We start from the raw sequence: 26,783 nt of genomic DNA, 5'->3' as shown, positions 1-26,783 counted from the left end.
TAGTTTTGCCAGTGGCTCTAGCTATTATTAAGGTTCCTAGGCATTCCAGACTTAACTCCCTGGAGGCCAAAGGGAACCACCTGATATTTCTTCTGCCAAAAATGCTGCACTCAGGAGATCAACAGCCAAACCTCTGTCAAGGTCCAAAAGGATGTTCTCCCAAATATAATTTGGAAAAACTGACAAGTGATATCTAACAGTTGGTTCCAAGCAGGACTCAGCTCTGGGTAGTGCAGAGGGTGTTAGGAAGCTCAGTCCATACCCTTACCGAGACAGCACAACAAACAGCATAAGCAGATAGAGCACCGAACCAGCAGTTTGAAAAACACGGAGAGCAAACAGAAGGGAGAGTGATGTGCTCTTTTCAGTGTGGCCTAGAGACACAGGGCTCACAGGGCTCCTCCAGGAATAAAGGAGCTGGCAGGTGCCATTTCCCTTCCCTGCTCTGTCCTCCCCTCCATATAAACAATGGCCACCTATGGGAACCAGTGAAGCCAACACTCATTACCTAACTTGCTTACACCAAGCCCTGCTGCCCACCCCCTAACCCCATGCTTCAGTGGATCTCCCTTCCCAGTAACACTTAACTCTGTACAAGAGAAGGAGGTCCCATCCCTGAGAAGTCTGGCACAAACCCTGCCAACACTACATCTCTCAACACATGTTTTGTGAAACCTCAGTTCCTTCAGGAGGCAGGTCTCATTTTGCAAGCAGGCTATCGCACACTTTGTTAAAATGCACCCCACCCCTACTGCAGACCAAACACTGCCCACAATAGCCAAAGAGAACCTCTGCAGTTGGACTGAAGGCAAAAGAGGTCAAGACTCAACAGCAGAGAACACACAGAGACACTTCCCAATGCTCCAGGCCCTGGGGAATAGGAACACTGCATTGCAGAGCACTATAGGACTTTTCTTCATAAGACTATTAGTGTTGAGAGCAAGAAGTAGGGACACCTGGGTGGCTCAGTAGGTAAGCATCTGCCTTTGGTTCAGGGCATGATCCCAGGATTGAGTACCCACATCAGGCTCTTCCCAGGGAGCCTGCTTTTCCCTCTGCCTATGTCTCTCATGAATAAGTAAATAAAATCTTAAAAAAAAAAAGCAGGAAGTAGCTGACCTTCCTAACACACACAGAAATTCAGAGAAAATGAGAACAGAAACACTTTGCACATGAAAGAACAGACCCAAACCACAATGAGAGAGCTAAACAAAATGGACAGAATATGCCTGATAGAGAATTTAATTATCATAAAGATACTCAATGGACTTGAGAAGAGTGGAAAATATCAATGAGACCCTAACACAGAGATTAAAAATAACCAGAGATCAAGGACACAATATATGCAATTAAAAATACACCTGATGAATAAATAGCAGGCTAGATGAAGTAGAGGAAGAAATAACTGACCCAAAAAAAGAGAGTAATGGAAGGTAATCTGAGAAAAGGAGAAGAAAAAAAACTATTCAAATTAAGAACAGTCTTAGGGAACTCAGTGATTCCATCAAGTGTAATAATATTTGCATTATATGTAACTCAGAAGAAAAAGAGAAGAGGGGCAGAAAATTTATTTGAAAAAATAACAGCTGAAAAGTTCCCTAATCTGGGGAAGGAAACTGATATCCAGATCCAGGAAGCACAGAGAGCTCCCCAAAAATTCAACTCAAGGAGGTCCACACACCAAGACTCATAGTAATTAAAATGGCAGAAAGTATCATTAAAGGAAAAACAGCAGCAAGAGAAAAGAAAACAGTTACATACAAGGGAAACCTCATAAGGCTATCAGTGGATTTTCAACAGAAACTTTCCAGGTCTGAAGGGAGTGATATGATATATTCAAAGTGTTAGAAGGGAAAAATCTGCAGGCAGTCAAGAATATGCTATCCAACAAGGCTACCATTTAGATGAGAAGGAGAGACAGAATTTTCAGACAAACAAAAACAAAAAAGTTCATGGCCACCAAACCAACCCTACAAGAAGTAATAAAGGAGCCTCTCTAACTGGAAAGGAAAGACCACAAGTGAGAGTATAAAAGTAAATATTTCTGTAAAAATCAGCCAAAGGATTCACAAAATAAAAAGATGAATATGACACCATATACTTAAATGTGGGGAGAGACAGGTAAGAAATGGGTTCAAATTTAAATGACCATGAACTGATACAGCCTATATATGCAGATGTTATATACAAACCTAATGATAAAAAAAAAAAAAACAAACCTAATGATAAGCATATATCAAAAACCAGTGATATGCAAAGAATAAAGAGAAAAGAATCTCAGTATATTACTAAAGAAAGCCAATATAAGTAAGCCATGACAGAGAGCAAAAAAAACAGACTAAATCTATAAAAAAACCCACAGAACAAGTAACAAAATGGCAGTAAATACATACCTATCAATAAATAATTACTTTGAATGTAAATGGACTAAATGCTCCCATCAAAAGACATAGGGTGACAGAGTGAATAAAAAAACAAACCCTATCTATAGGTTGCCTACAGGAGACTCATTTTAAAAGCCCAAGATATCTGCAAAATGAATGTAAGGGAATAGAGAACCATCTTTCATGCAAATGGATGTCAAAAGCGAGTCAGGGTAGCAATACTTGTGTAAGACAAAATCGACTTTAATACAAAGAGTATAACAGCAGACAAAGAAGGATGCTATATAATAATAAAGGAACAATCAACAAGATATAACAACTGTAAATATTTATACACCTAAAACATAAAATAGTTAATAAAAAAAGTAAATAACTGAAGGTAATACATTAAGTAGGGCACTTTATTTTAAAGATTTTATTTACTTGAGAGAGAACAAGATTGAGTGAGCACAGAGGGAGAGGGAACAGCTGACCTCCCCATGAGCAGAGAGCCCGACAAGGGCTCAATCCAGGACCCTGAAACTGTGACCTGAACTGAAGGCAGACACTTTACCAACTGAGCCACCCAGATGCCCCTTAAGTAGGGCACTTGAACACACCACTTGTGTCAATGGATAGATCATCCAAATAGAAAATTAACAAGGAAATAGTGGCTTTATATTTTGTTTTGTTTAGAAGAGATAATATATTAGGCAACAAAACAAGTCTCAACAAATTGAAAAAGATTGAAGTCACACTATGCTTCTTTTCTGAATACAACACTATGAAACCAGAAATCAACCACAAGCAAAAAAAATCTGCAAAGAGGACAGATATATGGAGGTTAAATATACTACTAAACAATGAATGGGTCAACTAAGACATCAAGATGACATAAAAAATTACAAAGAAACAAATGAAAATGAAAACACAATGGTCCAAAATCTTTGGGATGCAGCAAAAGCTATTCTAAGAGGGAAGTTTATAGCAAATACAGGCCTACTTCAAAAAGTCAGAAAAATCTCAAACAACCTAATCATATACCTAAAGGAACTAGAAAAAGAACCAAAACCCCAAACTAGCAAATAAGGAAATAATAAAGAAAACAGAAATAAATTATATAGAAACTAAAAAAAAAAAAAAAAAAAAAGTCAATGAAATCAGGAACTGGTTCTTAGACAAAGGTCAAGAAAATTGATAAACCTCTAGCCAAACACATCAGGAAAAAAAAAAAAAGAGCGAGAGACGGGGAGAGGACCCAAATAAACAAAATCAATAATTAAACAGAAAAAACCAACACCACTGAAATAAAAACAGCTGTAACAGAATATCATAAAAACTTACATGCCAACAAACTGGACAACTTAGAAGAAATGGATAAATTCACAGAAACATACAACCTACCAGGAGATAGGAAGGAGAAAGAATAGAAAATTTGAAAAGACTGATCATAAACAATAAAATTGAATCATTAATAAAAAAACTCCCAAAAAACCTAAGTCCAGGACCAGAGAGCTTAATAGGCAAATTCTACTAAATACGTAGGTAGTAAAACAGTTACTACCTGTTCTTTTCAAACGATTCCAAAAAATGCAAGAGGAAAGAAAACTTCCAAATTCATTCTATGAGGCCAGTATCACTAGTACCAAAACCCAGATACAGACAACACAAAAAAAGAAAACTACAGACCAGTATCTTTCATGAATATAAATATAAAAGTTCTCAGAAAAATATTAGAAAACTGATTCCAACAATACATAAAAAAAATATACCACGATCAAGTGGGATTTATTCTTGGAATGAAAGAGTCGTTCAATATTTGCAAAACAAAACAATCAACATGATATATTACATCAATAAGACAAAGGATAAAAAGCATATAATCATTTCAGTAGATGTAGAAAAAGCATTTGACAAAGTTTACAACATTCACTCATGTATAAAAACTCTCCTCAATGTAAGTCTAGAGGGAATATAACTCAAGGTAATAAAGTCTTCCATGAAAAATCCACAGTCAACATCACAATAATAGTGAAAAACTGAGAGCTTTTCCCCAAAGGTCAACAAAGTGACAAGGATGTCCATCTCACCACTTTTATTCAGCATATCCTAGCCACAGCAATGAGACAACATAAAGAAATAAAAGGCATCTAAATTGGGAAGGAAGAAGTAGAACTCTCAGTGTTTGCAAATAATATAACACACACACACACACGTGCATCCATAAAGATTCCACCAAAAAACTGCTAGAACTGATAAATGAAGTCAGTAAAGTCACAGGATACAAAATTATTGTACAGAAATCTGCTGCATTCCTATACACTAATAATGAAGCAGCAGAAAGTGAAATGAAGAAAAAATTCCAATTACAATTGCACCCAAAACAATAAGATATCTAGAAATAAGCTTAAAGAGATGAAAGACCTGTACTCTGAAAATTATAAAACACTGATGAAAGAAATTCAAGACAACACAAAGAAATGGAAAAACATTCCATGCTAATGGGTTGGAGGAACAAATACTGTTAAAATGTCTGTATCAGGGCAGCCCGGGTGGCTCAGAGGTTTAGCGCCGCCTTCAGCCCAGGGAGTGATCCTGGAGACCCGGGATCGAGTCCCACGTCAGGCTCCCTCCATGGAGCCTGCTTCTCCCTCTGCCTGTGTCTCTGCCTCTGCCTCTCTCTCTATCATGAATAAATAAATAAAATTTAAAAAAATGTATCACTCCAAGTAATCTACAGATCAAATACCAATAGCATTTTCTACAGAACTAGAATGAACAATCTTAAAATTGTACGGAACCAAAAAAGACCTCAAATAGTCGAAGCAGTCTTGAAAAAGAAAGAACTGGAGATGTAATTCTAGATTTCAAGTTACATTATAAAGCAGTAGTAATTAAAACAGTATGATACTGGCAATAGATACAGAGATCAATAGAATGGGATAGAAAACCCAGAAATGAACCCACAATTATATGGTCAAGTAATCTTTTTTTTTTTTAATTTTTATTTATTTATAATAGTCACACACAGAGAGAGAGAGGCAGAGACATAGGCAGAGGGAGAAGCAGGCTCCATGCACTGGGAGCCCGATGTGGGATTCGATCCCGGGTCTCCAGGATCGCGCCCTGGGCCAAAGGCAGGCGCTAAACCGCTGCACCACCCAGGGATCCCAAATCTTTGATTAATTAAGAATGAATATACAATGGGAAAAAGATAGTCTTTTCCACAAATGGTATTGGGAAAACTGGACAGCTATGTGCAAAAAACCTGGATCACTTTCTTACACCATACAGAAAAATAAATTCAAGATGGATTAAATGGGGTGCCTGGATGGTTTGGTTGGTTAAGTGTCCAAGTCTTGATCTCAGCTCAGGTCTTCATCTCAGGGTCATGAATTCAAGCCCCTGCACTGGGGTCCATGCTGGGCATAAAGCCTCCTTATAAAACAAATATAAGCAGCAGCAATAACAAAAAAACCCAGAGTGGATTAAAGACCTAAATAGGGTCTTGAGTTCAAGCTGTGCACTGGGCTCCACAGTGGGCATAAATGCATCAATCAATCAATCAACAAAAAACCCACCACCACTAAACCCCTAAATGGATTAAAGACCTAAATATGAGGCCTGAGATTATAATCATCCTAGAAGAGAGCACAAATGGTAATTTCTCCAACATCAGCCAAAGCAACTTCTAGATACATCTCCTAAGGCAAGGGAAATAAAAGCAAAAGAACTTATAAAACTCAATATCCAAAAAACAATCCAATTAAAATGAGCAGAAGACATGAATAGATATTTCTCTAAAGAAGACATACACATGGCATATGAACAGATGCTCAACATCACATCATCATGGAAATGCAAATCAAAACTACAAGGAGAGTGGAGCACCTAAAAATGGCTCAGTTGGTTAAGCAGCCAGCTCTTGATTTCAACTTAGGTAATAATCTCAGGGTCCTGGGACTAGGGCTCATTGCTCATCAGAGAGTCTGGGATGCACACACTCTCTCTAAAATAAATCTATCTTAAGGGGCAGCTGGGTGGCTCAGTTGGTTAAGTGTCTGGCTTCAGCTTGGGTGATCCCAGGGGCCTGGGATCGAACCCCACCTAAGTTCCCTGTTCAGCAGACAGTCTGCTTCTCCCTTTTTTTCTCCTTCTGCCTCTCCTCCTGCTTGTGCTCAAATAAATAAAATCTTAGAAGAATAATAAACAAAAAAATTAATTAAATAAATAAATCTAAAAAAAAAAAAAGAAGGAAACACCTAAGAGGTATTACCACATACCTGTCAGAATGGCTAAAATAAAAAACACAAGAAATGAACAGGTATTGGTGAGATGTGGAGAAAAAGGAACCCTTGTACACTGCTGATGGGAATGCAAATTGGTTCAGCCACTGTGGAAACCAGTGCAGAAGTTCCTCACAAAATTAAAAACAGAACTTCCCTAGGTTGCAGTAATCAATCACACTACTGGGTATTTACCAAAAAAATTCAAAAACACTAACCCAAAGGGATACATGCACTTCTATGTTTATTACAGCATTATTTACAATAGCCAAATTATGGAAGCAGCCCAGTGCTGAGTGATAGATTAATGGATAAAGACAATATGATACACACACATTGGAATATTATTTGACAATAAAAAAGACTGAAATATTGTCACTTGCAACAATATGGATGGAGCTAGACAGTATCATGCTAAGTGAAATAAGTCAGTCAGAGAAAGACAAACCTCATGATTTCACTCATGTGGAATTTAAGAAACAAAACAAATGAGCAAAAGGAGAAAAGGAGAGACAGAGACAGAAACAAATCAAGAAAAAGAATCTTAACTATAGAAAACAAAGTGATGGTTACCAGAAGGCAGGTGTATGGGGTGATGGATGAGGTGATGGGTAAAACAGGGTTTGGGGAATAAAGAGCATACCTACAATGATGAAAAAAGAGAAAAGGGGGTGGGGAACAGAAAAGGAAATAAGCACACACACAAAAAATAATAAAACCCAAAAAGAGAGCTCAGGCCTCACAGATACAGTCTTCATCCAAGGCTGTGTGGTGAACATTAAGGAAGAAAGGCTTCAGAAGCCTGGCTCATTTACAAATTGGATAACCTACACTGAGTACAACTGCTCCTCTACTTTTAGAAGTGCTTACTAGAATCACTTATTGGAGTACCAATGTTACAAGGAGCCCTGGACCCCTCACTGTTCCCACAACAGAAGCCTCTATAACAACCATTGTCCTTTGCAGGTTCCTTCACTGTCCCTTCAATATTCAGAAGCTCTACATCCCTGAACTTTCTAACGAGAGTCAGTTGGTTAGTTATCTTGTGGCAGACTGGTGTTAATCCCTTAAATCCATTCTCCCTTTCTTCCCTAGTATTAGGGCAATGGCTGGACACATGGTTTCTCAAGACTACCTTTTGGAATCTCTCCTGCAGTTAGGTATGGGCAGTCATGTAAACTAAGTTCAAGTAATGGGTCTTCTGAATGTTGGCCCTAAAACACTGGCTATGTCTTCCAGCATTCTTTTTCCTTTCTGAGGGTAGAAACATGGATATGGCAGTGACCCAGCTTTGACAATTCAACAGACAACATTGTGGAGAATGGCAGAGCAACAAGATGGAAAGAAACTGCATCACTGAATGACTTTATGGAATACAGATACAGACCTGCTCTGAATCACCTTCTATCTTTGCATATTATATAAGAGGAAATACATTTCTGTCTTGAGTTGGGGGAAAAAAAAACCGGGGTGGGGATGTGAAAATTGTCATAAACAGAAACCTCATTTAGAATGGAGTCAGGAGGCCAGCAGGGGGAGCTTTCACACCCTACCATTCCTCAGTTGCAAACCCAACAGGAAGAGACCAAGGACCCACCTTAGTATCCCAGCAGGAAGAAGGCTCTTCTTCACTCCTGCCCCTGCAAACAGCCCAGCCAATAAGAGACCATCACAATGCAGGCAATTAAAAGCCACTACACTTCATGTTCCCAGTTTATTCCAATGGACCTATTTTGTTTATAATAGCCTTCCCTATATCCCCCTTTCCTCTATAAAAGAGTGTTTCTCTCTTTTGTTCTGTGGATTAGTCTATTTTTTAAAAATTTTATTTAGTCATGAGAGACACACACAGAAAGAGAGAGAGAGAGAGAGGCAGTGACACAGGCAGAGGGAGAAGCAGGCTCCCTGTGGGGACCCCAATGTTGAACTAGATCCTGGGACTCCAGGATCACACCCTGAGCTGAAGGCAGATGCTTAACCGCTAAGCCACCTGGGTGACCCGGATTTGCCTATAGTTTTGCCATAGTTTGCTTGTCCTGGATTGCAGTTCTCTGCTATTCCTGAATAAACCCGTTTTTGCTGGTAAAAGAACTGGCAGACTTACTGACTGATTGAGAGCATGCACTTATAGGCAGGAGGGAGCATGGAAGAGGGAGAGAGAGAATCTTAAGTAGGCTTCATTCTTCAGTGCAGAGTCTGATGTGGGGCTCAATCTCACAAATCTGAGATCATGACCAAAATCAAGAGTCTGTGTTTAGCTGATTGAGCCACCCAGGTGCCCCTGGCAGTTTTATTTTTAAGGTTAATAAAAACCATCAAATGAAAAAGTAAGCGAAAATACAATGCTAAATTGTTCTAAAAACAATGAAATCGGGCAGCCCGGGTGGCTCAGCGGTTTAGCGCCGCTTTCGGCCCAGGCCTGATCCTGTAGACCTGGGATCGAGTCCCACGTCTGGCTCCCTGCATGGAGCCTGCTTCTCCTGCCTGTGTCTCTGCCTCTCTCTGTCTCTATGAATAGATAAAATCTTTAAAAAATAAAAATAAAAAAATAAAAACAATGAAATCAAGGAACTTTCATTCAGAGTTTATGTGATATACAGCCAGAACTATATTCAGAGACCAAACTACTTTAATTATGTTTGTTAAGAAACAACAACATCACTTCCTCGTGTCCTCTCAACAGTCGAAGTGTTCATCTGAAGAAAGAACAAAAATAAAGGAACTTAAGAAAAGTCAGGGTAACAAAATTATGAAAATAAAGAGAAATGGATAAGCAGAAAACCCATTAATAAATGGAAGTGTAATAAAACAGACAAAATCGAGCTGATTAAGTAAAAACAAATTTAAAAAAATCCTTTAGTAGAAACCCAAGCCTCCATACCCCACAAAATGATCAACAATTAGAGAGTTATATGTGAAGAAAAACAGTCCTGGGAGAGCTCTGGAATCCTAAGATATTTCAGCAACATAAAAAACCCTGCGAACTACAAAAGAGAAGAAAGACAACTTCATTTCATCTGCATCACCTCATCTACCAAGGCAACACTGCCCAGAGCCAAAAGGAAACTTCCCAGATAGAAAGAAAGAGTTCCCCCTTCACCAGGATAAGACAAGTAGAGTGAGTGACTAGCTTAACTAGCCTTTGGGGGCACTGTAAGAAAGTCCCATTTCAGTTTTGCTTTAATACTGGCAAGCTGAGATGTACAGAGATCACTAGGAACAAGGAAGAAAAGTAGGATCTCTTAAGGGCAGTCACGCAGCAGGAGTGACTGTGGTTCATAGTGATGTACTCTAGAAACTCAGCAGCTTTTGCCACTGAAAAAGGAACCAACAGACAGCACAACTATTCCAGACTTCCTGCAGATTTCACCAGGTATTCTGCCCAACAGGTATTAGCTTTTCCTGATTCCAAATGCCTGAGTCCCTTCATCTCTGTCTCTGCCAGAGCCTGGCAGCAAGGTCTGTGGGTCATCCCCCACTGTTAATTTGTACGCTTAGGACTAGCTGTGCATTTAAATGCCACCACCCTGATGCTCATTACCAGCCTCTATTGCAGTGTGCACATTGAGGATGGGTGTAGATAATGCCACATAGGAAATCATGCTAACAGCCACCCTGCTGCTGGGGTACAAGTCTGGATCTGAATCAGGCCGTATCTCTGGCACTGGTCTGCATGATCATGTTCACCTACAGCTACCTCCCCAAGCTGTTTACCTATATGCCCCTAGTCCAAACCCTGACACCACCCTCCATTGCAGTAGATCCTCACAGAGGGAGACTGTATAGCCACAGGAGTATTTTGACAGCCAAGCTCCCAAAAGCTACCAATGAGGCTGTACTTGGCTCCAGCCCTTGCTGCCTATCTGGCCACCACCACTATGTCTGTTGGCTACTACACAGGCAGCTGTGTGCACATCACCAGATCCAGCTACCACCACTGTCTACCCTAGTCCCTATCTGCTAAACTTAGAAGCACTGCTGAAGAGCCCAACAGCCCTTATAGCCACTGTGAAATACCCACGATGCTTCAAAGAAGTGCACAGTTGTTGGATCCTAAAACCCTGAGCCAAAGAGAAAATATGCTCCCAGGACCCAGTGTGGCTACATGCCCGAGTTTGGTGCCCTGTTCCATTAGACATGGAATCCCAGTATGTTCTGTTGTTCCTCCACCCACAGATAAGTCTTCCCTTCCCAAAGTCAGTTCAGAAGGTCTACAGGGATCACCAAGAATCAGGAACAATGTCTCCCCAAAGAAATACAGTAAACTTTCAGTAACTGGCCAAAATAATTGAGAACTAAGATTTGTCCAAAGCAACGTATGCATCATTATAGTCTTAGAAGGAAAAGGGAGGGAGAAAGGAGTGGAAAGCTTATTTAAAGAAAGAATGGCTTGACTTCCAGGAAAATGGTAGAATGGGAGGATCCTAAGCTCATCTTATTCCATGCATACTAGATAATACCCATATCAGTGTAAATTACCCAGAAAACAACCCAAAGACTGGAAGAACAGACTGTCCACAGGTAAATGTAGAGAAGAGGCCACATCAAAGAGGGTAGGAAGGGTGGGGATTCAGTCAGAGGCACAAAACTCTGTGGAAGGGAGGGATACTGTGGGCGCAGAGAAGGGAGAGAGACACTCACTCACTCCAGGCCCAGGGAACCTGCACTGGGAAGATGAATCCCTGTTAACACTTTCACTTGAAAACCAGAGGGGCCTAATTATGCAAGTTTTTAGGTCAGTGGGATTAACATCTGGAACTTTAAAAAAAAATCAGGGGGCTTGGCTGTGGGAAGGCTAGAGGTCAATAGGAAACTGAGTCCCTACCCTTAAAGAGACAGCACAACAAACAGCCCTGCGCAGAGAAAAAGGACAGAAGCAGCAGCTAGAAAAATGCCTAGCGGATAGAGGAAAGATATATTTACTAATCTCCGAGTACATGGTGGAGGGGCAGGAATCTTTAGGAGACTTTTCCAGAAACAAACGTGGTGGCAAGTGACTTTACCTCTCCTAAGGCCCCTAACCTAGACACATGGACACTTGTGGGAATCAGTACAGTGCTAATACTTTCCATTAGCTTTTTGTAGAACTGTCCCCTTCCACCCGGCAGGTTAGAGTAGTGCAGACCTAGCTGGCACTGTGCCCCACCACCTTTCTCCTAAGGACTGATCTCTTCCAGCCCTGTGGTAGTTTTCTAAAGTGACTCCATGTCCCTTCTCACAACAGACCTACACAAATCTTGCTAACATCATACCCCTGCCCCTTTATTCTCTTGAACACTGAGGCCCCTCCAATATGCCCTTGGCCAGAACCAATCTGAAATGATGCCATTAGCCTGGCAGTGTGCAAGCAGCCTAAGAGGGACCAGTACCACTCATGAGGTGACTTCTGTCCTGGAGTGAGGGGAAGATAATCAGACACACCAGTCCTACTGCAGGCCCAGCAGTGTACTGGGGCAGACACTGGGTCTGACTACAGGCCCTATTCATCAATGAAAGCTTCTCAGGTGATAAAACAGAGAAAGTACGTTTTGCTGCTACTGCATCTCTGGCAAACACCTGGTCTGACTCATATCAAGCCCAAAGAGACCCCAGACTGGTCCATTATTAACACATGAACAAAACCCTCCCCCAAAACGCAAAGGGAGTCATTGTAGACGACTGGTCTGAAGGCAAACATTGCTTAGCCACATTGATAGGATGCACACAAAACACATAAGAGACAACCCTGAAATGCCAGGTGAAGAGGTGGACACTGCATAGCAGGGCACTACAGAACTTCTTTATAAGTCCACTAGTTTCAAGAGGAGATGTACCTGACTTTCCTAACACACAGAAACAAACATGGAGGGGAGAAAAAAAACAAACAGACACAGAGTTAGAGCAAATGAGATGATTATGTCCCAAATGAAAGAACGGGACAAAATCACAGCAAGAGAGCCAAACAAAACAGATAACATACCTGACAGAAAACTTAAAGCCATCATAAAGATATCCACGGAACTTGAGAAAAGAGTGGAGGACCTCAGTGAGACCCTCAACAAAGAGACCAAAAACACAAAAAAGAACCAAACAAAAATGAAGAACTCAATAAATGAAACTAAAAATACACTAATTGGAGTAAATAGTAGACTAGAAGAAGCAGATGAAAGGATCACCGTCCTGAAGAACTGATAATGAAAAGCAATCAAGCTGAACAGGAAGGAGGGAGGGAGAGGGAGAGAGAGAGAGAAAGAAATGTAAATAGACTTAGGGAACTTGGCGACACCATCAGCATAATAACATTCACATTATAGGGACCTCAGAAGGAGAGGAGAGAGAAAGAGGCAGAAAATTTATTTAAAGAAATAATAGCTGATAACTTCCTGAATCTGGGAAAGCAAAGAGAAATCCAGATCCAAGAGATGTAAAGAGCCCCCAACAAAATCAACCCAAGGAGGTCCACACCAAGACACGGTAATTAAAATGGCAAAAAGTAGAATTTTGAAAGTTGCAAGAGAAAAGAACAGCTACATAAAAGGAGAATCCTATAAGGCTATCAGTGGATTTTACCACAGAAACTCTGCAGGCCAGAAAGCAGTGGCACCATATATTCAAAGTGCTGAAAGAAAAAATTCTGCAATCAAAACTCTCAGAAAGGCTACCTTTTAGAATAAAGAGCTTCCCAGACAAACAAGTTAAAAAGGAATTCATCACCATTGAACTATCCCTACAAGAAAGGTTAAGGGAGGAGGGGCATGTGCCTGGCTGGCTCAGTTGGCAAAGCATGGAATCTTGATTTTGGGATCATGAATTCAAGCCTCACATTAGATGTAGGGACTACTTAAAAAAATGTTAAGGGGACTTTTTGAGTGGAAACAAAGACCACAGGGACACCTGGGTGCCTCAGTGATTGAGTATCTGCCTTTGGCTCAGGTCCTGATCCTGAGAGCTGGGACTGAGTCCCATATCGAGCTCCTTGCAGGGAGCCTACATCTCCCTCCCTCTGCCTGTTTCTCGCTCATGAATAAATAAAATCTTTTTTTAAGATTTTACTTATTCATGTGAGACACAGAGAGAGAGAGAGGCAGAGACACAGGCAGAGGGAGAGGCAGGCTCCATGCAGGGAGCTCGATGTGGGACTCGATCCTGGGTCTCTAGAATCACACCCCAGGCTGACGGCGGCATTAAACTGGTAAGCCACCGGGGCTGCCCTGAATAAATAAATAAAATCTTAAAAAAAAAAAAAAAAAACAAGAAAAAGGAAAAGAAAGACCATAAGTAGGAGAAAAGCAGAATGCATAAAATGCAGTAAAATTAAGTATGTCTATATAAAGCAGGCAAGGAATTTACAAAATAAAAGTGTAAAGTGTGACAGCATATATCTTCAATGTGAGGGGGAGAAAAAAATTATGAATTACATCAGTCAGAGAAAGACAAATACCTATGATTTCACTCACAAGTGGATTTTAAGAAACAAAGCAAATGAACAAAGAATAAGAGACCAAGCAAAAAACAGACTCTATAGAGAACAAATTGATGGCTACCAGAGGGAAGATGGGTGAGGGGATGGGTGAAATAGGTAAAGGGGATTAAGTACACACTTACCATGAAGAGCATTGAGTAATGTACAGAATTACTGAATCACCATATTGTAAACCTGAAACTAATGTAACAATTTATGTAACTACACTGGGATTTTTATTTTTTTATTTTTATTATTTATTTATTTTTTACACTGGGATTTTTAAAAAGTGAAGGGATATTATTAGTAATAAACATATGCAGAAATTATGGGTGAAAACTTTCCAAATGTAGTGAAAGATCTGTACATCCAAGTTGAAGCTAACAGGTCAACTAAAAATTTCAATCCAAAAAGATCTTCTCCAAGACATATTTTAAGAGAACAGTGTAAACTCAAAAATGAAGAGAGAATTTTAAAAACAGCAAGAGAAAAATAATTTCTCTCATACAAGGGAATTCCATAAGGCTATCAGATCTCAGCAGAAACTTTGTAAGCCAGGAGAGAAAGAAATGATATATTCAAAGTGCTGAAAGAAAGAAATTAGAAAACAAGAATACTTTACACAACTAAACTCTCCTTCAGAAATGAAGGTGAGATAAATACTTTTCTTAATAATAATAATAAAAAGCTTAGAATATTTATCACCATTAAATTGCCTTACAAGAAATGCTGTAAGTAGTTAAGCTGAAACGAAAGGTTGTTAATTATTAACGTGAAAATATATGAAAATATATAAGACAATGGTAAAGGTAAGCATACAGTTACATTTAGAATACTCTAATACCATAATATGGTGCTGTGTTAAACTTAACTCTAGTATAAGGGTTAGGAAGCAAATGTATTAAAAAACAGCTATCGTGAAAACAATTTGTTAATGGATACACAATACATAAAAATGTAAATCAGGACATCAAAAACCATAAAAGGAGGGGTGAATAAAAGGATACTTCTTGTATGTGAGTGAAGTATAGACTACAGTATGTATAAAATCTTTTATATAAGCATCCTGGTAATCACAAAGCCAAAACTTAAAGTAGATTCACAAAAGATAAAGAGAAGGGAATCAAAGCATATTACGATGGAAAACCAACAATTCACAAAGGAAAGCAGCAAGAGAGGAAAAACAAAAGGAAAAAGTGAATAATAAAATAGCCAAAAAAACAATTATATTTTGAATTCTCCAATCAAATGACACAGAATGCTTAGATGGATTAAAAAACAAACAACAATCAGATGCCTGGGTGGCTCAGCGGTTGAGTGTCTGCCTTTGGCTCAGGGCATGATCCAGGAGTCCCGGGATCAAGTCCCACATTGGGCTCCCTGCATGGAGCCTGCTTCTCCCTCTGCCTGTGTCTCTGCCTCTCTCTGTGCATCTCTCATGAAAAAATAAATAAAATCATTAAAGAAACAAACAACAAAACAAAAAGCAAGAACCAACCATATGCTGCCTATAAGGGATCTGCATCTGATTTAAGGACACACACAGGATCAACATGAAGGGATAGAAAAAAATATACTCCATGAGAGTGGAAACCAAAGAAAGGAAGGATAACTGTAGTTATATCAGACAAAATAGTCTGTAAGCCAAAAAATGAATAAAGAAGAGACAAGAAAAAAGTAATTATATAATGAAAAAGTCATAATCAAGAAGATATAACAGTTGTAAATATGTATATACCCCAAACTGGAGCACCTAAATAAATCAAGCAAATACTAATAGATCTGAAGGGAAAAATCAACTCCAAGACAGTATAATAGAGTAGTACAATATAATACTTACAGCAATGGATAGATCATGGAGATAGAAAATCAGCAAGGAAACATTAAAGCATACTTTATAGACCAAAAGGATCTAGCATCATATATAGAATATTCTATACAACAGTAGCAGAACACATTCTTCTCAAACACGGAACATTTTATAAGACAGATCATATGATAGGTCATAAACAAATCTTAGGAAATTTAAGAAGACTGAAGTCATGAAGTGTCTTCTCTGACCAAATAGTAAGAAACTAGAAATTGACAGCAGGAAAGCTAGAAAATTCACAAATGTGGAAATAAACTCTGTAACAGCTAACATGTCAAAGAAGAAAAGGGAAATTTAAAAAAAATGCTGAAACAAAAATGGAAACTCAGTATATCAAAACCTACAGGATGCTGCAAAAGTAGATCTAACAGGGAAGTTTATACAGTAAAGGCCTACAGTAAGAAAAAAGAAATATCTCAACTTAACTTTACATTCAAGGAACTAGAAAAAGAAAGTCCAAAGTTAGTGAAAAGAAGGAAATAACAGAGATCACAGAAGAAATAGAGACCAGAAGAATACAAAAGATTAAGAAACCTAAGAGATAGTTCATTGAAAAGAATTAACCTTTGGCTAGACTAAAAAAGAGAGAAGACTCCCATAAACCAGAAATGAAAGAGGAGACATTACAACTGACACTACAGAACTACAGATGATCATAAGAGACTATGAACAATTGTATACCTACCTAGAAAAAATGGATACATTTCTAGAAACATATCACCCACCAATTTTAAGCTTTGCGCAGTGGCAGTATTGTAGCCAATGAGGTTTATCCAAGGCGCGATTATTGCTAATTGAAAACCTACCAATTTCATCATGATTCAAAATCTAAACAGACCAATAAGTAAGGATATTAAACCAGTAATCAAAAACTCGCTGACAGAAAGAGCCCAAGACCAGATTCAGTGGTGAATTCTACCAAACATTTAAAGAATAATTAACATCCATCCCCCTCAAAGGCTTCCAAAATATTGAAGAGAAGGGAACATTCCCAAACTCATTACAGAAGGCATGCATTACCCTGATACCAAGGTACAGTGCCAGAGCAGGACACTATAAGAAAATTACAGACCAATATCCCTGGATGAATATACATGCAAAAATTTTCAACAATGTATGTGCAAACTGAATTCAACAGTATGTGAAAAGATTCATATACCATGACCAAGTGGGACTTATCCCTAGGATACAAGGGCAAGGATGGTTCAATATCCAAATTAATTATGATACACCATGTTAACAGAGTGAAAGACAAAAATCGTATGATCATTTCAAAAGGCAGGATAAAATACATCTTTTTGTGATAAAAACATTCAATTAACTGAATATAAATGTATTTCAAAATCAAAAGGCATATATGACAAATTCAGAGCCAACATCATACTAAATGGTGAAAGACTGAAAGCCTTTTCTCTAAGATCAAGAACAAGACAAGGATACCCACTCTTATCACTCCTATTCAACACAGTATAAGAAGTCCTAGCCAGAGCAATCAAGCAAGAAGAAATACATTAATAAAAGGCATCCAAACTAGAAGAGAAAAAGTACAATTTTCTGTTTGCAGATGATAAGATCTTAAGACATAAAAAATCCCAAATACTCTACCAAAAAACTGTTAGGACTTATCAATGAATTCAGTAAAGCTGAATGATACAAAACCAACACTCTGAAATCAGTTGTTTGTATACATTAGCAATAAAACATCTTAAAAAATCCCATTTACAATGGCTTCATAAATAATACTTGGTGATAAATTTAACTGAGGAGGTAAAAGATCTATACACTGAAAAGTACATTGATAAAAGAAACTGAAGACACAAATGGAAAGATACCACGTTTGTGGATCAGATGACGAAAATGTCCGTACTGCTCAAAACCATTTATAGATTCATTGGCTATCCTATTACAATCCCAATGGCATTTTTCAAAGAAATAGAAAAAAAAATGCTTAATTTGTATGGAGCCACAAAAGACCCTGAATAGCCAAAGCAATCCTGAAAAGGAAGAATAAAGCTGGAAGTATCTCATTTACTGATTTCATACTAAAGTATAAAACTACAGTAATCAAAACATTCCATTTCTGGGTATATATCCAAATGATATGAAAACAGGATCTTAAAGGGATACCTGCATTCTCACAATCATTGCAGCATTATTCCTAATAGCCAAGATACAGAACAACCTAATTGTCCAAATATGAATTGATGAAGATGTTTCATACATATGCCTAAATATGCTTTTTGAAATTTCACATTATGATACTTCGCTTAAATGAAAGATCTACATTAGTACTTGTTTTTGTTAACCAAAATAAATCTGAAGGATTTTTGCTTTTACAAGAAAAGGCAAAAAGCAAAAATAGTATTCAGCATTTATTTCACAGTAAGCCCTCATAGAGGCAACATGCAACCCAAGCAGCAAGAGTGGCACTGCCAAGCTCCCCTGAGAACTATACTTGGCATCTCATCATCAAGCTGCCTGCCATAGTTGTGAACTATGCTTGTGAGCATTTGTGCTTTAACCTCGATTTATTTTGTGCATCCCTCTTAGCAAGACCTGTGTGTTCTAAGGTATCAGAAAAGCCTAGAAGAGGTCACTGATTGGGTCTTGGATTATAAAGACCCAATGGAAATTTTCCATTTCCATAAAGAATGGAAAATTCCTGGAAAAAGAAGTTACTGGAAAGCTCCTGTGTGTGTGTGTGTGTGTTGGGGGGGGGGGGGGGAGGATGCATAAAAAGAAACAGAACTACCTAATTCATTTTATTTAGCATAAGTTGGATACCAAAATCTTTCATATAAATTAACGGTAACTGCTTTTTCACTTTATGCTATTTGGGCTTGTAGAAGATTTCACAGGAATGCTTTATTTTTGGATAGTGAACAAAACCTGTGGAATATTATTTAGCCATGATAAAGAAGGTCACCTACCATTTGTGACAACATGGTTGGACCTTGAGGCCCTTATGCCAACTGAAGTAAGTTAGATAAAGAAGGCAAATATGGTTTCAATTTTATGTGAAGTCTAAAACATTCAAAGTCACAGAAACTGAGTACTTGTGGTAATTAGGGTGGGGTTGGGGAAATGGGGAGATTGGTCAAAGGGTATAAACTTCCAATGAGATGATGAACAATTCTGGGTATCTAATGTATACCATGGTGATTATAGTTAACAGAACTGTATATACTTTAAAATTGTTAAGTGATTAGATCTTAAATTTTCTCACCATTAAAAAACTGGTAATTATGTGACATGATGGAGATCTTAGCTAATACTATTGTAATCATTTTACAATACATAGTGTATCAAATCAATACAACTGTATACCTTAAACTTATACAGTGTTATATATCAGTTATATCTCAATAAAGCTAGAAAAAGGGGGCAGCCCTGGTGGTTCAGTGGTTTAGCGCCGCCTTTGGTCCAGAGCCTGGTCCTGGAGACGCGGGATTGAGTCCCATGTCGGGCTCCCTGCATGGAGGCTGCTTCTCCCTCTGCCTGTGTCTCTGCATCTGTCTCTCTCTGTCTCTCATGAGTAAATAAATAAAACCTTTAAAAAAAAAAAAAAAGCTAGAAAAAAGTTCTTTAGCAAACATCATTGCAAAAAAAAATTTTTAAAGGAGGCATTAATATCTGAAAAACTTTAATTATACAGAAAGTTCAATGTGTTACCATGTGTTTTAAAATTTAAGCCTTTAATGAAATACAAGATTTTAGGGAAAAATATAAATTACCCAAACTGACTAGCACTCAAGAATAAATAGCTGAAGCTACTACCCCCTCCACTACCCAAGAATAACAGCTGCACCATGTAAGTTACTGGGTGCTTAGGTGTTCTAGATAGCAACTGCATACATGGTGCTGTGTTAATGTGTCTTTTCTAATTTATTCCTCACAATAAATCAGAAATTGGAACTATTTATCATGCCACTTTATAGATGAAGAAATTGAGGCTCAGGTAAGATTGGACAATTTGCTCACAGTCACATAGATAGTAGGCATGAATCTAAAAAGTTATCAAAAATTAACTTGCCCAGAATTCCAGGACCAGAAGATTGTACTAGTACTTTCTTTTGAACTTTCTAATCCCTGCCCTCCAAAAAACTTTTTAATCCCAGAGAAACCATTAAGTATTCTAGAACATTAAAGAATGGAAAATTCCTGGAAAAAGAAGTTACTGGAAAGCTCCTCTGTGTGTGTGTGGGGGGGGAGGGGAATGCATGAAAAGAAACGGAAAACTACCTAATTCATTTTATTTAGCATAAGCTGGATACCAAAATCTGCTAAAGATATCACACATTAACAAATAAAAACAAAACTATAGACCACCATTTCCTAATCTGTTTTCTACATCAAAGCTATCACTATTGGAATTTACCAAAATCTTTTTGATAATGATCCTTGAAAAATCTACAGATAAAGCATGCTTCCTCAACATAATAAAGATTATCTATCTCAAGCCAATAGTCAATCTAATCCTTAATATAAATTTTAGAGACATTTGCACTGAAATCAGAAGCAAAACATTAATGTCCACTTTTATCACTATACTACTGGGTATGAAGATCTAACTAGACTAAATAGAACCTGAAATAAACAGGAAGTAAAATCAGCAGAAAAAAAGATCACAAAATATTTGGGGACACATCTCTGCATGAAAAATCCAAGACTCAAAAAATCTTATAAATACAATAACTTAGCAATACAACTGGATTCAAACTTTTTCAGACTGTAATTGCTGGTTAAAGAAATAGAAAACATGGACTGAATTCACAATTTAAAAGAAGAAAAATACGTAAAAATTCACATAATTAACTTTTACTAAGCACTTATGTCCCAGGCACTGTTTTCAATTTTGGGGTACAGAAGTGAACCAACTAGACTAAGCTGATTACATTTAAGAAATGCAAGTGTGAGACTGACAGAGAGGAGCTACAAAAGTTGTATAGACAATCATACTTTGAATAAAGAGAGCTATATGACATTTTTTGGATGAAAATAGGAAATACTGAAAATGTCAATTTTTATCAAATTCAACAACTAAAGCAGAATTTCAATCATTTTGACTAAAATTATATTATAGTTGTTGAACACCTGAAAAGTGATTTAATTTACCTGGGAAAAAAATGAATAACAAAACAGGAAGCTTTTTTGTCTTTTTGGAAAAAAAATTTTGGAAAAAAAATATGATATACCATCAGATAGCAGAACATTATTATATAAAGGTATAGAATTAATTAAATCTTTACAGTACTGTCACAAAAAACTGATAGGCTAATGGAACAGAATAGATAGCCAGAAACAAACTGGCAAACTCAAGAAGTAAAACACAAAAATTTAAAAACTGTGTTACTTAAAAAAGGGGAAAAGATGGTACATAAAACTGGGGCAGAACAGTACTGGCAAAACTGGTTAAACTAGGTAGCATAAAAAATTAGAATCTCATCTCATATGATGCATTAAAATAATTAGGGATGGATTAAACATTATGTGGAAAAGAGGAAAGAGCACACAAACCAGAAGGAAATACAAGTATATATTTGACTTTTGGATGGAAATTATATAAATGAAATAATAGATCACAAAAGACAAAAAAGCTGGACTAGTTAAACCTGACAAAATTGTGTACATCAAAAAAGCATTATAAGCATAGTTAAAAATCAAACTACAAATGTGGAAAATCCACTATAATTACAACTAATCAATGATTAGCATCTGTACTACAAAAGGAGCTTATAGAAATAAGGAAAGACTAATAATTCAATGGAAAAATGTGCAAAAACCATTGACAGTTTACAAAAGAGTAAATGCAAAACTGATAAGATATAAGAAAAAAATTCATACCAGTAAATCAAAGAAAACAAAAATATCTTTTGCTAAATTAGAACATATTTAATTATATACAACTAATGAATTACTAAGTTCTACTTCTGAAACTAATAATATGCTATATGTTAATTAAATTGAATTTAAATATTTTATTTAAAAATATTTAAAAGCTCAGGAATAATTAATGCTGAGAAGGTCCAATGGGACAGAAACTTTCAGAAGCTGCTAACGGAGTATAGATTGGTATGCTCTTTCTGGAACACAATTGGGCACTGTGTATTAAGATTTTCAACATCTTCATAACCATTAAACATGTATTTTGTTTCTAGAAATAGTAAGAAATATGTACAGAGTGATACATCCATATATAGTCAAAATATTATAAAACCAAGAAGTGCAGAAATAACCTAACTACCCAATAGAAAGGGAATGCCTGAGTAAAATCAAAGTACATCTAAGTGATTGAATATTATATAACAATTAAAAATAACATTTCTAGAATTTTAACAAAGTACAAAAATATTTGTATAATGCTAAATAGAGAAAAATATAAATACTGGGGAAAACAGGACGCCTGGGTGGCTCAGCAGTTGAGCGCCTGCGTTCGGCCCAGGGCAGGATTCTGGAGACCCAGGAATGAGTCTCACATCGGGCTCCCTGCATGGAACCTGCTTCTCTCTCTGCATCTCTTGTGAATAAATAAAATCTTAAAAAAAAAAAAAAAAAAAAAAAAAAACTGGGGAAAATACTTCAAAATGTTACTATTATCTCTTGGTAACTTTCTTTCTTTCTTTCTTTCTTTCTTTTTTTTTTTTTTTTTAAGGATTTTATTTATTCACGAGAGACACACAGACAGGCAGAGACATAGGCAGAGGCTAAACCACTGAGCCACTCAGGGATCCCCCTCTTGGTAACTTTCTTACGCTTTTCTTCAATTCCAAAAATTTTCTGGAACAAGAATATATTGGTTATTTTTAGGGGGAACCTCTTAAAAATTAGACTTATCTACTTAGGAAGTAAGACATAATCCATCACATGTGAAACTGGCTGACTAGGTAAAATTTTAACAAGAATGGTTTTACAATGTATTTATCACATGGAAAACAAAATACTTGAATTTTAAGAAATCTTAACTTTAAAGCATAGGAGATGTTGGAATAGTAGGACCATCTTCCTATTGTAAGTTACTTAAAAAATCACTTAGGGGCTGAAGTAATGCAGCCTATTATTTCTGCAATTTCAGTATACACAGTATGCTTATCATGATGCCTGGCAGTATGCTGCATTAAATGTGTTTTTTCTAATATTACATTAACTATCAAATACAACCTAAAGTATCATTATAATAGTAACATTTTGATGGCAGTTTAAATCTACACTATAGTATGTTATCCTTGGAGAATTCTCAATAGAACATCATATAGATATTCCCTCACTTATGATAGGGTTATAGCCTGGTAAACCCATTGTATATTGAAAGTATCTTAAGTTGAAAATGTATTTAGTACACCTAATCTACTTAACATCATAGCTTAGCCTAGCCTTACCTTAAATAAGCTGAGAACACATACATTAAACCTAAATTGGGCAAAATCATCCAATACAAAGCCAATTTTATATAAAATATTGAGTATTTCATGTAATTTATTGAATACCATACTGACAGTGAAAAACAGAATAGTTTTAAGTATACTGGCTGTTTACCCTCATGATTGCTTGGCTGCGTGGGCGTATACGAGAGAGAGAGAGAGAGAGAGAGAGAGAGAGAGAGAACTGTAGAACTGTATAGTGTATATCACTAGGCAGGGGGAAAAGATCAAAATTTGAAGTGCAGTTTATACTGAATGCATGTCATTTTTGCATCATCTTAAAGTCAAAAAAATCCTGTCAAACCATCACAGGTTGGGGACTGTCAGTATAAAGATAGCCAAAACTTACATTACTCTATCTTAAAAAAAAAAATACAGTTTTAACATGAAAAAATACAATCTTTTTTAAAGATTATATTTTTTTCATTTGACAGAGACAGAAAGCACAAACAGGGGGAACTGTAGACAGAGGGAAAAGGAGAAACAGGCTTCCCAAGGAGCAGGAAGCCTGATGCAGGGCTCCCCACTAGGGGCTCAATCCCAGGAACCCACCCCCCCCAGACCATGACCAGAGCCGAAGGCAGAGGCTCAACCTCTGAGCAGGGAGTCCGAAGTGGGGCTTGATTCCAGTACCCCGGGATTATGACCCTAGCCAAATGCAGATGGTTAGCTGACAGCCATTCAGGTGCCCCCAAAATATGATTTCATTAAAGTACAGTTTTAATAATAAGTAATTTCACTATAAAAGTATCCATAGAGTAGTTATCTTATATTACCTATTCAAAGCATTAATGTTTTTGGAGAAAAACTGCTAGCTCATGTACCTACCCCCCCCACCCACCTGAAGATGTATTTAAGCATTTAAGAAACACTAATTTGTGGACCTGCGACTGACATCTTCCTTTTATTGTATAAATGCTCCCAAGACAATTACTAATTTAAATATGTAAGTTAATAATATAAACCAGGTAACATCTCTTACCATGGTCTTATTTAATTGATAAAATTGTTCTGTTTCTTGAATACAGGCTTTAAAACCTTGGTGAAGTGTCGTAAGCCATTTTTAAGACAGTAACAAAATAAAAGCTTTTTTCCCTTGTCTTTAGACATACCCTAAGAGCCTTTATTGAATATGTGGACATTTGTCTAGTAGAACAATGATGGTGAATGTGAGAATGCACATGTGTACACGGTATGAGTTAGTGCGTGAGTGTGTGGTCAAAATAAATTGGGTAGGTGGAAAAAAATAAATAAATTGGGTAGGTGGGTAGGAATTAAAAAAATCATTAGAGGTTGGAGTAATATATATTGTTGAATCACTATATGTTAACTATACCAGAATTTAAATAAATAACTAATAAATAAATAACGTGAGCATCTCTCCTACAAAGTTAGCTTACTTTTTAAAATAAGCACTAGTTTACACCTCAAAATATTTAAAAATATACGTAATTAGAAGAGATAAAACCACTCTAGAAATCAATGAGCCACATTACTGAAATTAGTTGAAATTTATCCTTGAAATTAGTTATTGTAATGTATGGAAGTACTGAGACAGAAAATACAATTTGTATTAACAGTGGGATTAAGTTTCAGGTACTTACTGAGACTCAACTTGTTGTTTAATTTCTTGCCACTCTCCATATGGGTTTGATTTTTTGTGAGCTTTGGATTTTTCTTCATTTGGACCTGATGAATTTTGCTCTTGGACATTTTTTTCTTTCTGTGTTTCTGGTTCAGTTTCTTTATTTTTACTTTTTTCCTGAAATGTCAATGTCAAGAAATAACATACTTTAAGTAAAACTACAGGGACACCATTTCTTTACCGTAATCTTATTGATTTATAAATAATAATACATTAAGTCACTTAATATTTTTAATTTGCACAAAACACAAAAAATACACATAAAAGAATTTTAATGCTCTATTAGGTTTTTTACTCTAAAATGTTAAGATACCATGGTCAAGGCTGGTTTTTAAAATAATTTATATGATCCTATTAATGTTCCACAATTAAAGATATATACACTGGCCTTTTTTATACTCTCCTGCTTTCTCTCCTTACTTACATACCCAATAGTGATCTTCCCTTATGTGGTGCCTTTTCTGAATTTAATGCCATATCCTTAGGTTCTACTACACTCGTTATCTACTTAAAGAACTCCCTCAATTTATCAGTCTTAACTGAAATCTGTCTTCACATTCAGATGACTGCCAAAGCCTTAATGAAATATAACTGCTAAGTATGTGAAATGAGAAAAAGACACACTCTTGATGTAGAAGCAGGTCCCATGGGATCTTGCTGGGCTAGTATTTTTATAGCATCCCTTCATCTGGGAAAACAAAGCTCTATGATCCCGTTTAGCAAATGGATTCTACCCAGAGAATTCAGTCTCTTTCCAAAATGCATAACTGTGGGTGGCAGTCCGAGGACACTGTTCTGTCTATAATTCTCTGAATGGATAGTAACTCATTCCCCCATGCTGTTCCATCATAGACCTATGAGGCAACATCGACTCTCTCTTACTTAGCATTCTTGACTATTTCCAGGCTATGACTTTTTTTTTTTTTTTTAAGATTTTATTTATTCGTGAAAGACACACAGAGAGAGGCAGAGACACAGGCAGAGGGAGAAGCAGGCTCCGTGCAGGGAGCCTGACATGGGACTCGATCCTGGGACTGGGATAATGCCCTGGGCCGAAGGCTCACGCTCAACCGCTGAGCCACCCAGTTGTCCCTCCAGGCTGTGACTTTTATTGAGATCCTAATTTATGCTTTGATTCTAATGCAATATAATAAATGCCTCCTCCTCTGAGGTTCATACTACCTTCTATACAGTTCTGTTCCATGCTTCCTTACATGATCCAATGACCTTTGGCCACTACTCCATATTCACTGATGACTTTAACCATATTCTTTCTTTTCAAATTAATCATACTGGACCTTAAAAATTCCCTAGCCTGTTCTGTGAGTTTCACAATCAATGACTTTGGCCTTCAACTATACTCCAGCCACCTAATGTTATTAAGATTATTTTTCTTTGTATATAACACCTGATACATAGGTAGTATTCAAATATTAAATCCTTGCATCAATGTACCACTTAATTTATGTCATCACTCAAAAATGCCTGTGAAGTTTTATTTTATTTTATTTTTTTAAAGATTTTATTTATTTATTCATGATAGTCACACAGAGAGAGAGACAGAGGCAGAGACACAGGCAGAGGGAGAAGCAGGCTCCATGCAGGGAGCCCGACGTGGGGTTCGATCCCGGGTCTCCAGGATCGTGCCCCGGGCCAAAGGCAGGCGCCAAACCGCTGCGCCACCCAGGGATCCCGCCTGTGAAGTTTTAAACTCCAAAAGCACACCCCCTTTAACCACAGTGTTTTTCTTCTGGCTTCCT

General features: G+C 37.3%; 1 protein-coding gene and 1 pseudogene across 1 annotated transcript in view; one reads left to right on the top strand and one right to left on the bottom strand.

Annotated features, from left to right (window-relative positions):
- WBP4 (WW domain binding protein 4) overlaps positions 1–26,783 on the bottom strand; it is a 60,751-nt gene that overhangs the window by 13,118 nt on the left and 20,850 nt on the right. The window contains exon 9 of the mRNA XM_072782919.1: positions 24,983–25,140. Coding sequence (XP_072639020.1) covers positions 24,983–25,140 — 158 coding nt within the window. The remainder of the gene's footprint in view (positions 1–24,982; positions 25,141–26,783) is intronic.
- Positions 16,694–16,774, top strand: LOC140608472 (U4 spliceosomal RNA; annotated as a pseudogene).

The sequence above is a fragment of the Canis lupus genome, chromosome 17 (genome assembly GCF_048164855.1).
Source record: "Canis lupus baileyi chromosome 17, mCanLup2.hap1, whole genome shotgun sequence".
NCBI lineage: Eukaryota > Metazoa > Chordata > Mammalia > Carnivora > Canidae > Canis > Canis lupus.
Note: the sequence above shows the minus strand (reverse complement) of the source record. Positions and strands in the feature narration are given on the sequence as shown.